Source organism: Triticum aestivum, chromosome 7B, assembly GCF_018294505.1.
Source record: "Triticum aestivum cultivar Chinese Spring chromosome 7B, IWGSC CS RefSeq v2.1, whole genome shotgun sequence".
Classification (NCBI taxonomy): domain Eukaryota; kingdom Viridiplantae; phylum Streptophyta; class Magnoliopsida; order Poales; family Poaceae; genus Triticum; species Triticum aestivum.
Window position 1 is genome coordinate 638415776 of NC_057813.1, and position 15164 is coordinate 638430939.

Consider the following 15164-nt stretch of genomic DNA (forward strand, 5'->3'; position numbering starts at 1 on the left):
AATGTCTCTGAATTTCCTGATTGTGTTTTTTTTTTGACAAAAAGTGCAGTTTTGATTGAATTGAATTGAATTTCTCTACTGCCCATTCAATTGAATTTCTACTCCAACAGCAGAGGCGTGGCAGAGGACTCACCTACAGCAGCAGCGAGGAGTAGAAGAGCAACAGCAGGGGATGTGATGGTGGATGGAGGACTCCATTTTCACCTGGTCGGAGAGTCCCCAGCGACAAGTATTTAGGAACAGAGGGAGTATAAGTTAGATTTAGGACAGCAAACGGAGCAGGAGGAAATTTACATTACAACCAAATCAAATCGCACACAAGTGCTGCTGTACAAGAAACTAGTCAATCCTCACATCACATAGCACTCGTCTAGAAATTGTTTGCTCCCCTGCTAGTACTACTTAGCATTGTTCTAGAGGATACACTCGATCTCATCCCTGGTAAACTTGTAGAACTTGGACTTGTGCTTGACCATCACGAGTTTGGATGGCTCGCCGCGGCGCACCACCTCCAAGCCAGAGATGACAGCACCCATCCCCAATCGGTCATCGCCGACGCAGAACTCAAAGATTTTCGCGACGCAGAACTTGCCGCCGCCCAGGTACACCATGCTGCAGTCCATCATCACCCAGTCGTCCGGCAGGCTAAGGTCTCCCCAGCTGTACGCCAGCCCCGGAGCCTCGGCGCCGGCGGCGCGGAGGGAGTAGAGGTCCATCGCGCACAGGTCGTAGGGCCAGCCGCCGCCGATGCCAAACCAGAGGTTGTCGAGCTCGCTAACACGCTCGGCGCGGCCGACGAGAGGCAGCGTCCAGCGTCCAGCCTTGAACCACCTATTGGTGGACGTGTTGAAGCAGTGGGTGCCAACGCCGCTCGTCTTGGCGGACGAGACGACGAGGATGGGGTCGCCTTCGTCGTGGATGAGCGCGTGGCACCCGACGGCGGAGGCGGCGGCGCGAGGCACAGGCGGCGGCGGGAGCTGATGCCACCGCCAGCCTTTCCTGCCGCTGGAGGGGTCGCAATACATGAGGGCCTCGAAGTCAAAGTAGTCGCAGCACCTGCCCATGACGTACAAGGCGTCCGCCCGCCCGGGATCCCGGGGCTCCCTGTCCAGGATGGAGAAGGAGACAGGGTTGGGCCCCTTGGGGGTGCCGAGGCAGGGCATCGAGTGGAGGAGGCCGGCGTCGGTGTCGTACAGGACGGTGCGGCCCTCGGCGTCCACGCAGAGGATCTTGCTGTGCCCGCCGCTGCCGCGCTCGTAGAAAGGCAGGAAATCCAGCCTCTTGTCCTCCTTGGAGACGGAGAGCTCCAGCCTCAGGCTGGGCGCGGGCATCCTGGAGATGGAGATGGTCTCCATCTCCCCCGTGCTGGATGCTTGCGCCTCCTTGGTAGATGGGTAGAAGAGCTGCTCCTCGGGCTTGATGCGGCTCACCGCATAGAGGCTGCTGCCCATGCCGTACCTCCGCATCACCACGTTCACCAACTGCCGTGCCTTCATCTGTCCGAATTTGCTCCTCCTCTTCTTTCTTCCGGATCCGGACGAACTAGACAAAAAAGACGGAAAATCAATCAGAACGTGCCACTTAGTTCCCCAAGAACAAGCAACTCCAGGAAACTGGACGAATCGAACGGAAAAGATTAAGCAATACCTGCAGCGGGACTCGACGAAGCGGCGGCGGCGGCGGCGGCGAGATTGGGGAATGGAACGAGACGCTCCTTTCTTCTCCTCTTATATGGTAAACCATGGGCCGATTGGGCCATATTACCAAGCATCAGCCTACGCAAAGCCTTGTCTTCCCTGGACCTTTTGGGTATGTGTTTTGAGTATATATATACAGGAGTGTTGGGGAGTACCTTGATGATTTGTTTGATGAATATTTTGGGGCTATACTGTTGAAGTATTCTTAGTTAACTTGTATAGTATTGGATTTAGAGAGAGCCCATTTTTTAGGATTAGGTTGAACCTATCATTTGTTAATAATTAGTTGTGATAGATTCTTTAGGATAAAATAGGTTGAAAAGAATTGGTGTCGGTAATGTGGTTCGTGATTTATATCTTTGGGATAATTTGTAGTAGTTCTCACACAATTTTGTATATGATGTGGTCATAATTTTAAGCATATATCATAACAAATCCATGTACCTTATTTTGTAGGATGTTTGAGCCGGATAAATATCCCGGCCTTGATGATTATTACGAGGAGAAGCATCGTGCTGTGCTTGTGGAAAGAGGGGAGGTAATTATGTATATACATTGTCGATTCTCATATTGTGAGTATATTGTGAGTAGTTTAGAGAAGTATATAAATTGTGCGTGTGATTTTTGTAGGTTCCTCCAGTACTACGGTTGAGAGGCCACAACCCACGTGAGTCACTTGTGTATGACCGTCGCTACGAGCCTTATTTTAGAAGAATGGACCTTCTCCAGTTTGTGCTCAACTTTAAAGGCACACCACCATGGCTAAACTTGAAAGTGCTAGTATCGACTAGAGGGGGGGGGGTGAATAGGCGATTTTTATGAAAGTCTTCAAAACTTGAAAGTTTCGAAGACAAACAACAGAAACAACTTAATTGATATGCAGCGGAAGATAAACTAACCTAAACAAGCCATAGTCAAGTTTGTAACGATATGAAAGTACAGGACTAATAGCAGTTAGGCACTAAGGATCAAGATGGAAGATAGTATGAAGCCAATCAATAATAGTAGTCAAGCAATGAAGTCAAACATATGAACAGATAAGCAATGACTTCATGAAGAGAAACTTAAGTAAGGTTGGAAGGGATAGAACCAGTTGTTTGTTGAAGACACAGGATTTGTTGGACCAGTTCCAGTTGCTGTGACAACTGTACGTCTGGTTAGGGAGGCTGAGATTTAACTCAGAAGACCGTGCCTTCACCTTATTCCCCTTGAGCTAAGGACACCCAGTCCTCGCCCAATCACTCTGGTAAGTCTTCAAGGGAGACTTCCAAACCTTCACAGACTTCATTCACCGGCAATCCACAATGACTCTTGGATGCTCAGAACGCGACGCCTAACCGGCTGGAGGATTCACAGTCCTCAAGTGTAATAAGTCTTCAGGTCACACAGACAGAAAGACTTCAGTGATGCCTAACACTCTTTGGCTCTGGGTGTTTGGGCTTTGTCCTCGCAAGGATTTCCCTCTCTCAAATGCTTCGAGGTGGGTTGCTCTCAAACGACAAAAGCCGTGCACAAACTCTGAGCAGCCACCAATTTATGGTGTAGGGGGTGGGCTATTTATACCCACTAGGCAACCCGACCTGATTTGTCCAAAATGACTCTGGGTCACTAAGGAACTGACACGTGTTCCAACGGTCAGATTTCAAACACACGCGACAACTTTACTTGGGCTACAAGCAAAGCTGACTCATCTAGCTCTGGATAAGATTTGCTCTCATTGTCTTCGCTCGAAGACATAGAATTTGGGTTGAGCATCACTTCAGTCACTCTGACTTAGTTCACTTGGACCCCACTTAACAGTACGGTGGTTCCTATGACTCAACAAAGAAGAAACAAAACAACGAAAACACACAGTCTTCACGCTCCAAAGTCTTCACGCAATGTCTTCTCATGTCATAGTCTTCAATATGAATATCTTCTCATACCACCATTGTCTTCAATGTCTTCATACATTTTTAGGGGTCATCTCCGGTAGGTAAACCGAATCAATGAGGGACATACCTGCGTTATCCTGCAATTCTCACAAACGCATGTCCCTCAACCAACTTTGTCGTCAATACTCCAAAACCAACTAGGGGTGGCACTAGATGCACTTACAGAACTCGACAGCCATTACCGCCCTTCCTGACCGTTGGAGGCCGGAGACGCACTCTGCAACATCACAATGCAACACACCATTGGAACAACAATACTAAAAACATCACATTAGATATCCATGTTCAAAACTAGGGTTAGGAACAACAAGACCAAATCAATCCAAATGGGCAAATCCAACCAATAAAAATTTGTGAGATGAAGGAGGTTACCTCAACGAACGAAAATGACACTAGATCCACGGACCAACTCAATCGATTTGCAAGGATTTGAGAGGGGCTAAGTGAGGGACACAAAGGGGGAAAGGGCAACGGGGGAGAAGAGAGTGAGGAGTGAGTGGTGGGTGCAAGCCCCACGGCCACCTAAAATATCTGCACCAGAAACGCCATTGGTGCTGGCTTTTCTAGAAACGCTAGCTGGCTAGGCGTTTCAATCCCGCTAGGTCAGCAAGCAACACCAACTCGGCCTGGCAGTGGGCCAGGGAAGAAACGCTAGCTTGGTCGGCGTTTCCATGTTCATCAGAAATGCCGCGGGCTCTGGCGTTGCTAAAAGGGTCAAAACGTGAAATACTTTCACATCGGGTTCAGTTTGCGACTAAAAACTCTGACAAGGTCAAAACAGTGATTTCGTCCCAGGAGTGTTGGGGAGTGCAGCAGTTGTTTATGGTGCAATTGTTCGAGAGACTTTAGACCTTTTTTTTGCGAGGAAGAGAGACTTTTCACCACTCTAGTTTATTTATTACTACCTATCTTTATCTTTATCTTTATCTTTATCTCTTTATCTTTATCTAATATTAAAGGGAGGATTGTTTCTTCATTTTTTTGGTTTAGGGTGGGACCTAGATAATTTTCGGACGTCCCTGTTTGGTTCCTCGTGCGGGAGTTTTCCCGGGCGTTTCCTATTTGGCGCCTGCTGCGCCAGTTAATGTGTTAAACGCGAAGCGGCGCACACCTTCCCTACGAGCTGGGCCGGCCCATTCAGTTTTCCTTTTTCCCGCTAAAACAACAAAAAGCGAGTCCCTTCGTGAGTCCACAGTGATTCGTTCCCGCGATCTCGCTGCACCATTTAGCCTGTGCTAACCACTCGACCACATCGCTTCTTGTACTATTCCTTACTTTCTCCTTCTTTTCTTCTTACTTATCTGATTGTTTACTTCCTTTCTTTTCTCTTGTTTTTTTTTTCATAAATCCGTGAACTTTTTTCAAGTCATTTTGTTTTGTTTTTCGAAACTGATAAAAAAACAAATTTGTGAACTTTTTCCGGAATTGATGAACTTTTAAAAATTTGATGAAATTTTTTCAAATTCAGTGAACTTTTTTCAATTCGATGAAAAAAGTTCATCAATGATTTTCAAATTGGATGAACTTTTTTCAATTCGACGAACTTCTTTTTCAAATTCGATGAACTTTTCTCAAATTCAATGAACTTTTTTCAAAATCGATGAACTTTTTTCAGTTTTGTGAAAAAAATTCAAAATTGATGAATTTGTTTCAATTTTTTCAGGAACGTTTTTCATTTCCTGTGAACTATTTTGTTTTTAAAAAAATGAACGTTTTTCAAATTCAATGAACTTTCCTTGAATAGGGGCAACGTTTTTTGCATGTCCACGAACTTTTTTCCAAAATCTGTGAAGTTTCGGTTTCTTTAAAATAAACGCATGTATGGGTAGGTAGTTTTTATAGCGTTCGAGCTGCATTCGACCACTAGTAACGACATTGCATAGCGGTAAGGCTAGCCACTGTAGATAGCGAAGGGTGCGAGTTCGATTCCTAGCGGGAGCATAATTTTTTGAATTCTATTCGAGGTTTAGCTTCTGACTGGGCTTCGAATGAGTAGCCCACTAAACTTCCCTGTAGGCGCCAGGGACCGTAACCGGCGCAGAAGGCGCCCGTTAGGAGCTCCCGTTTTCCCGTTCCCCAGATTCGTTTCGGTCAAAAAGCAAATCACAGGACGCACAAGCCGCAATGGGCCGGCCCATTGGCGTACGAACAGAAACAAAAAATACTGCAATGCTAGGAATCGAACATAGTAGCTCACACTAGAGCGTTCTGAATGCTACCACCAGACTAAAAAGACTTGGTGATTAATTGGCCACACGAAAATTTAAATTAAACTCACACTCGCGCCTGTTACTAAGAGAAAAAGTTTTTTTAAGTGAAAATATTTTAGAACGTGAAATTTTACAAAGTTTATAACATTTTTTTTAAAATCGAATATTTTTTCTAAAAAAGAACAATATTTTTATTTTATTTATTTGAACACACAAAAAAAATATTTAAAACTAGGAGGTACTGTTGTGATTATTTTTCAAATTTGCAAACATTTTAAAAAATGTTTTATTTAAATTTAAAAAGGAAAATATTTTTTGAAACATGATTTTTTTAATCTATACTTACTAGTAAGACTTGGGGAATTTTTGAAATGTGCCCACTTGATGCATTGTTTTAGACTAGGATATGAAAGAAATCTTTTTATCTGTTGCGTCTTCATGTAGGCGCCAGGGACCGTAACCGGCGCAGAAGGCGCCCGTTAGGAGCTCCCGTTTTCCCGTTCCCCAGATTCATTTTGGTCAAAAAGCAAATCACAGGACGCACAAGCCGCAATGGGCCGGCCCATTGGCGTACGAACAGAAACAAAAAATACTGCAATGCTAGGAATCGAACATAGCAGCTCACACTAGAGCGTTCTGAATGCTACCACCAGACTAAAAAGACTTGGTGATTAATTGGCCACACGAAAATTTAAATTAAACTCACACTCGCGCCTGTTACTAAGAGAAAAAGTTTTTTTAAGTGAAAATATTTTAGAACGTGAAATTTTACAAAGTTTATAACAATTTTTTTAAAATCGAACATTTTTTCTAAAAAAGAACAATATTTTTATTTTATTTATTTGAACACACAAAAAAAATATTTAAAACTAGGAGGTACTGTTGTGATTATTTTTCAAATTTGCAAACATTTTAAAAAATGTTTTATTTAAATTTAAAAAGGAAAATATTTTTTGAAACATCATTTTTTTAATCTATACTTATTAGTAAGACTTGGGGAATTTTTGAAATGTGCCCACTTGATGCATTGTTTTAGACTAGGATATGAAAGGAATCTTTTTATCTGTTGCGTCTTCATGTAGGCGCCAGGGACCGTAACCGGCGCAGAAGGCGCCCGTTAGGAGCTCCCGTTTTCCCGTTCCCCAGATTCGTTTCGGTCAAAAAGCAAATCACAGGACGCACAAGCCGCAATGGGCCGGCCCATTGGCGTACGAACAGAAACAAAAAATACTGCAATGCTAGGAATCGAACATAGCAGCTCACACTAGAGCGTTCTGAATGCTACCACCAGACTAAAAAGACTTGGTGATTAATTGGCCACACGAAAATTTAAATTAAACTCACACTCGCGCCTGTTACTAAGAGAAAAAGTTTTTTTAAGTGAAAATATTTTAGAACGTGAAATTTTACAAAGTTTGTAACAATTTTTTAAAAATCGAACATTTTTTCTAAAAAAGAACAATATTTTTATTTTATTTATTTGAAACCTGAGTATTTCTTAAAACACACAAAAAAATATTTAAAACTAGGAGGTACTGTTGTGATTATTTTTCAAATTTGCAAACATTTTAAAAAATGTTTTATTTAAATTTAAAAAGGAAAATATTTTTTGAAACATGATTTTTTTAATCTATACTTATTAGTAAGACTTGGGGAATTTTTGAAATGTGCCCACTTGATGCATTGTTTTAGACTAGGATATGAAAGGAATCTTTTTATCTGTTGCGTCTTCATGTACGACCAGTCTCAGTCGGCCCAGTGACTCCCGTCAAAATGCATGAGGAGTCCAGCTAGGTTTCATGGTCTATCTGACACAAACTACTCAATTTTCATGATGACAATGACATATATTACGTGTGCTTTTCCCTATTATATTAGCCAGATTATTAAAAAAACGTTGTTCAACGCTCTTGATCTTTGCCGGACACGAAGGCGGCTCAACAATCCAGCTGTTGGACCTGGCCAACCTTGGTTAGTGACAACTGATGCTGCGACCACAGGCGACGAGGATGGCAAAGATGACAAGAGGAAAACATGTGTCTCGTATTATATTGAAATGGAGGATGTGGACTTGAGGATGAGGTATTAGTCATGTTTATTATGTTATGGGCATCAGGGTAAGGTCTTTAGCCATATTCAGCGGGTAAGGACGTGTGAGGACTGTTTTCTCCCATTGCGAACCAACCATCCAGTGGATCACGGCACCCGGCGGCGGCGGCTCCCTGTTCTTCTCCCGATCCCCTTTCCATTCATGTACCTCTCCTTGTAATCGCTACCCAGATACTCGAATTCGTGAGCAAAGTGTAATAGATCGTGAGATTACTACCTGGGTGCTAACAGAACCCGTGTAGTCAGTTAGTCTGAACAACAGGAAAAATAACATTTAGTCAGATATGCACCCCTAAATCATGTGCCAAAAGAAGAAGGAAAAAAAAAGTCCTAATACATGTTTGTGAAAAAAAAAAATGCACATAGTGCTGGGGCCTGCAACGAGCGGATGTTGCATGGTACTGTAGGCGACATCGCCTGAGAGCAACGAGTGGATGGAGTCAGGCGGGGTGGTGGCACGCTGGGCATGAGGAGCGGTGGGGTCTCCGCTCGGTTTTGGAGCACGGGCGGACACGGTGGACATCACATGAGCCCGGACAATGGGCCTGGCTGCCTCTAATTATTTATCAAACCGGCTAACCCTCTTTGTGTGTTTTGTTCAACAGATCACCCCAAATAATGGTGTTTTGTCGTCTAAAAAAATAATGGTGTTTTGTGAAGAAAAAAACAATTTGTGCTTTTACACGAAGAAATGAGTGGCAATAAAATTTGATCCACATGTGTGGGTACATATATACACCCATATTCGAATAGCAGTGTCCATGGTTTATAGACGACTCAATGAACCGTAGCGTTGGATTAGGTAACTACTGCAACCTTAACAATTGCTAGGGCAAAGAGGTTAGCTTGAATTAAAGTAGTGAGTTTTCTGAGGGTCTTGGGAGGGTCATAAACAATTTGCAGTTAGGGTTCCTGCAACACCGACTCCACGGAATCGAATGCAACATATAAATAAATACATAACTAAAGTATTTTGCTTGCTGTGGTATATGCAAGGTAGATAGTCCAATCTTTACCTAATAATAAAGAAAATTGGGTTTTTGGTCGTCCGTCGCGCAATTTGTCCCTGGAGTTCGCATGAATTACCCGCCTATGCCACCCGTAAGTGGGAAAAACGATTCGGTTTTTTTTAAGTCGGTAGTTCATTTTTATACAATAAGGAGCCAACCCACCGAGAAATCATAGCTTCATGACCAGATCAACTGGCTGGACGCCAGCGCTCCCACCTAGGAGACCCAGGTTTGACCCCGGATCTCCACTTTTTGCTCCACTTTTCTCTATTAGATAGGATGCCTCATTGGGCCAGCCCAACGCGGCCTACAACACTTATATTTTCTTACTTTTTTCACTTCTTTTACATTCGCTTTGTATTTTCTTCTTTTGGCTTTATTTTGAAATACAATAAATATTTTAATTATAAAAATCACATATATACGGACTTTGAAAGAATGTTAATCATGCATTAAACAAATGTCAAACTTGTATAGAAAAAATGTTTCCATTATATACAAACAAGTACAGTGTGTATAGAAAAATAATAATATATCTTTCATTCTTTAGTAAATGTTAATCATACATTTCAAAAAAAAGTTAAATGTGCATAGAAAAATGTTTCTGATGTATATATATAAAAAATGTATACAAAAACATATACAATGTGTATGGAACAAAGTAGACATGAAAATTATAAGTTTTCAAAAATATTATCATGTATCATTTTGTTAAACGTGTATGTAAAAATGTTCCTGATGTATACAAAAAAGTAGAATGTGTATAAAAGAAGTAGACATAAAAATAAATAGGTTTGAAAAATGTTAAGCATGAAATTGGAAAGTATTAAGAGTGTATATAAAATTGTTTCTGATGTACAAAAAATATATAATGTTGCTGATACAAGCTTTACGTAAACCAATGGCTTGACTTTAATTTTCATATTGTTTTAAATTGTTTCCATAATTTTTTTCTTGAGATAATCGATGTTGATATGCAACCTTGAACATTTGGTATGCATGCCCTTACAAATTGATTGTTTTCGATGGAGTTGTCGAACATGTTTGCGACCAAATTAATACTTGACTTGGATTACAAAAAAACACATATATCAAGGAGGCAAAATAATGTTCTTTTGCAAATGATTTTCATCGTAATGCAAATATTTGTTGGGCACCACCGAGGAGGAACAACAACAAATGCGTAAAGAGATACTTGCAACTACATAGATATTTATATTGTCTAAATTGGAAACACCTTGAATACACTTCAAAATTCATCACGTCTTGATGTTTTTTTGCGCAACATCACTTATCATTTTGTTTTTCATGTGACATTGTTCAGGATTTCAAGAGATTTACTGATGTCTCGGCCTCTGGGAGTGTGTTTAGGAGGTGATTTTTCGCTCCCGTTGCAACGCACGGGCATGTTTGCTAGTCTTTATCTTTACCTAATAATAAAGCAGCTATGGTTTCTAGTCGTACGTCGTGTGCATTTTTGCAGAAAAGTACCTCCATTTCTAAGAATTCAACCCGCAGTCCCTTTTTAAGTGACTAGAAGAGAAAACGTTTCGTTCTTGCAAAAGAGTCCCTGTTGTTTGTGGTATTCAATCCGCCGTCTGATCAGATTTGCAAAAAAAAAGACAGAGACGACCACATGCACGGGCTCGCCTCCTCTCCCTCTCGCCCACGCAATCCTCGCCGCCGCCACCACCACCACCCACGCCGGCCGCTTTCGGCGATCTCCAGCGTCGCGCAGCACGCCCCCGAGCTCCCCATAGTCCGCGCCTCCCTCCCCTCCGTCTAGATTCTCCGCTCCCGGCATCTACCACCTGCTCGCAACCCCACCCCTGTGGCTAGGGTTTCGGGCAGGGCTTCGCCGGTGTGTCTCCGACGGCCCCAGGTTCGTCCCTCCTTCCTTCTTGGCTGGGATCCGCCACCCCTACATCTCATCTTCTCTTTATATACTCTGTTGTAGATGTAGATGGAGCACGCCATGGGATTTCCCCATCCACCATGGTCGTCGCCGTCAAGGGCAGGAAGGAACCCTAGCCAGCAGCACCTCCTCACCTCGGATGACATCTCTGCTGCACCAAGATAGGGCAAGCAACCCCCATCTGCTCTCTATCTCTCCCATTTGTACAAGTCCATTTTTTTGAACAAAATTCTGCTACTACGCCAAATAGTCCATGAACAGATCTATTTTTTATTTGTGAATTGATATACTTCCAAACACAGATAGTGTATAAATGTGTTATTTTCATTTTTGTTCCCTTCTCATTTTTGTGCTTTTATTTGTAAGCTCATAAAATAGTTGCAGTAAAAATGCCATGTAAGTTCTTAGTGTGTGAGTGGACTATGATGGGAAGGGAGGAGGTCTGCGCCAAGGAGGAAGAGCAGCAGGGCGAAGGAGAGATGCAACATGGGAAAGAAGGGATGGGCTGGTTGGCGCCCCATCATGGGTAAGAAAACAGGTGGAGACGTGGAGTGGTTGGTGTTGGGTTGCAGGAGAAGATGATTGGGAATTTAGGATAGAAGGAAAATGATAGAGGACAGGGCTCCATTGCTTAGCTGCCATTGTTTGCTTCTACTGATCTCTATAGAAAAAATGGGGATGACTTTTTTTTGTTTCAATTTCACAGTACTTAGTTTGTGATGATAGCTTTTGTTGATAGCACGTCTCCTTTCCAGCATTCTGTCAGTTTGTTCGAAAATAAAATTGGGCTTCCTTTATTAGCACATGAGTCCATGATTTTGAGAAGTTGTCCTGCAGATTTAGGGTCAAGCCGACGCCACCCTTCCTCACCTGCCTGAATGGAATGAATATCTCCTTCGTCTAGTCGAGAAGGGAAAAAGCCCGGCGGGGAACAGGACCGTGACTCTTCTAAACCAGTACATGACGGAGAAGTCCATTCTCGTCATGATCGATCCACGTCCTACCATAGTGCCCGGAGAACCTGCTTCTAGAAGATTCTATAGTGATCCACTGGAATCGGCCTCGGGTGACGCCTCCCTAGTCGTCGAAAGATTTCATCCCTCGCTCTCTTTACCTAATAATAAAGCAGTTATGGTTCCTGGTCGTACGTCGAGTGCATTTTTGCAGAAAAGTACCTCCGTTTCTAAGAATTCAACCCGCAGTCCCTTTTTAAGTGACTAGAAGAGAAAACGTTTCGCTCTTGCAAAAGAGTCCCTGTTGTTTGTGGTATTCAATCCGCCGTCTGATCAGATTTGCAAAAAAAACAGAGACGACCACATGCACGGGCTCGCCTCCTCTCCCTCTCGCCCACGCAATCCTCGCCGCCGCCACCACCACCACCCACGCCGGCCGCTTCCGGCGAGCTCCGGCGTCGCGCAGCACGCCCCCGAGCTCCCCATAGTCCGCGCCTCCCTCCCCTCCGTCCAGATTCTCCGCTCCCGGCATCTACCACCTGCTCGCAACCCCACCCCCGTGGCTAGGGTTTCGGGCAGGGCTTCGCCGGTGTGTCTCCGACGGCCCCAGGTTCGTCCCTCCTTCCTTCTTGGCTGGGATCCGCCACCCCTACATCTCATCTTCTCTTTATATACTCTGTTGTAGATGTAGATGGAGCACGCCATGGGATTTCCCCATCCACCATGGTCGCCGCCGTCAAGGGCAGGAAGGAACCCTAGCCAGCAGCACCTCCTCACCTCGGATGACATCTCTGCTGCACCAAGATAGGGCAAGCAACCCCCATCTGCTCTCTATCTCTCCCATTTGTACAAGTCCATTTTTTTGAACAAAATTCTGCTACTACGCCAAATAGTCCATGAACAGATCTATTTTTTATTTGTGAATTGATATACTTCCAAACACAGATAGTGTATAAATGTGTTATTTTCATTTTTGTTCCCTTCTCATTTTTGCGCTTTTGTTTGTAAGCTCATAAAATAGTTGCAGTAAAAATGCCATGTAAGTTCTTAGTGTGTGAGTGGACTATGATGGGAAGGGAGGAGGTCTGCGCCAAGGAGGAAGAGCAGCAGGGCGAAGGAGAGATGCAACATGGGAAAGAAGGGATGGGCTGGTTGACGCCCCATCATGGGTAAGAAAACAGGTGGAGACATGGAGTGGTTGGTGTTGGGTTGCAGGAGAAGATGATTGGGAATTTAGGATAGAAGGAAAATGATAGAGGACAGGGCTCCATTGCTTAGCTGCTATTGTTTGCTTCTACTGATCTCTATAGAAAATATGGGGATACCTTTTTTTGTTTTGTAATTTCACAGTACTTAGTTTGTGATGATAGCTTTTGTTGATAGCACGTCTCCTTTCCAGCATTCTGTCAGTTTGTTCGAAAATAAAATTGGGCTTCCTTTATTAGCACATGAGTCCATGATTTTGAGAAGTTGTCCTGCAGATTTAGGGGAGTAGGGTTATGCTTTCAAGCGTTTAGATTGGGTCTTGTTTTGATTTAAATTTGATGTGTTCTCAGGGTTTGGTATATGGAATCAATGTTTGAGGTTTACATGCAGAGATTTATGGAGGTGGAGTATTTGACTGGTAGGTCTCACTCTGTGCAAGTGTAGGTTGCAATCTGATTGTATGAATTGAAGTATGAGGGAGCTGCAAGGGCAAGTCGAAGAGGAGTGTGGTTCGGTTCAGTTTAGGCAATGAGAGCTGCTGGTCATGACAGCTTGGCATCACTGCCATTGTCTGCTTTGGTGGCAAGCAGTGGTTCATTTACACTACAATCACTGCAAACTCCAGCATGAACCCCAAAAAAATCGAGTTTCTTTTAAGTTCTGATAGTATGTCTAGATTTCAGCTATCACGCATGTCACCGGCCATAACATCCCAATTGAGCTCATCAACCAGTTGCGCAGCGCCAGCACTGCCAAGAACAAGGTGTATGCCATTCATCACATCTCCTGTTGTTGAACTGTTTATTATGCAAATTATGGGCATGTTTTCTTGTGGGGTTCTTTTGCCTCAATGGTATTATTCTTCTGGAAGCTATGTTGCACTCTGAATTTTTATTTACTTCAGAAATTTCAGAGTAAACACAGAATTGTATCATGGCAAAATTTAATACCTCACAAACTTTGCAAATTTTGTTTCAATTTTGTAGTTCGGTTTGCTTGCTTGTGTATATGTGCGTGTATACTGAGAGGCAGGGAAATATTATTCTCTTCTAGCAGTTCTGTTTCTGTGACATCTGCTCCCCTCCACTCCATTTTCGATAGCCTGAAATCTGAATGTGAAAAGCAGATGGAGGTGATCAAGGGAAGCAGTCATGAGCGAGGTGTTTGAGGGCTACAAGCACCACTGGTGTTTGAGGGCTACAAGCACCACTAATGTGAGGTCTCAGACGCCTACGCTCTTGTACTTGATTCAATTGTATTTATAATTTTTATATTGATACTTCTTTCCACTATCTTACATTTTGCCGTGAGGAAGTTATCAGCACTAGGCATGTGATTTTGACAGGTTGAGGCTTTTTTTTGAAATAAACATCCTCTTTATTTATTAGTAATAATGGTTACATCGTCTATAAGAAAATTTACAATATCATTCATAGGTTCCTCAAACCAGTCCCTTGTCTCAGAAAATTTGGCTACTCTAGCAACTTCATGAGCTACTTTATTTGCCTTCTTATTACAGTGTTCAAATCTAACTAATGAAAAATCACAAACCAAAAAATAACAATCATCAAACACAGCTGCCGCCGCTCCCGCTGTATGTCCTCCATTCTTCATCGTGTCAATTACTTCCATATTATCAGAGTTAACAACAAGTCGGTTACTTCCCGCCTTTTGTGCAAGTAATAAGCCAAAACGTAGTGCCATGGCTTCTGCTGTTAAAACATCGGCACACCAATCCATCTTCCAATTCCCTCCAACAATAAATCTTCCTTTATCATCTCTAAGTACAGCTCCCGCTGTGCCTCTAAGCATGTCTTGATCAAAAGAAGCATCGACATTTAATTTCACAAAACCTAGAGGGGGTCTCGTCCATCCCTCTATTTTATTTGTTGCCTTGGAGGATTGGGCAATAACATAGTTCGTCGTTATAGCACGGGCTCCCATCGAAATTTGGTATGCATCTTGGGTCTTCCCCTGATGAACTAGCGAACGTCTTTCCCACCATAAATACCAGGCTGTTATAGCGATCAGTTCGCGAACATTCTGTGTGCCCAATGTAGATAGCTCATGTTCTGGCATAAAAAATAGAAATTCAAGTACTGCCTCTCCCGCACGATCGACCACACAGGC

General features: G+C 43.1%; 1 protein-coding gene across 1 annotated transcript; it reads right to left on the reverse strand.

Moving 5' to 3' along the window:
* Positions 1–276: 276 nt before the first annotated feature.
* LOC123158867 (uncharacterized) lies at positions 277–1788 on the reverse strand. Its single transcript, XM_044576690.1, has 2 exons — positions 1648–1788; positions 277–1542 (listed from the first exon to the last, which is right to left on the reverse strand). Exon 2 carries the CDS (start codon positions 1494–1496, stop codon positions 414–416), a length of 1083 nt encoding a protein of 360 aa, XP_044432625.1. The 5' UTR covers positions 1497–1542; positions 1648–1788; the 3' UTR covers positions 277–413.
* Between the last annotated feature and the right edge of the window lie 13376 nt (positions 1789–15164).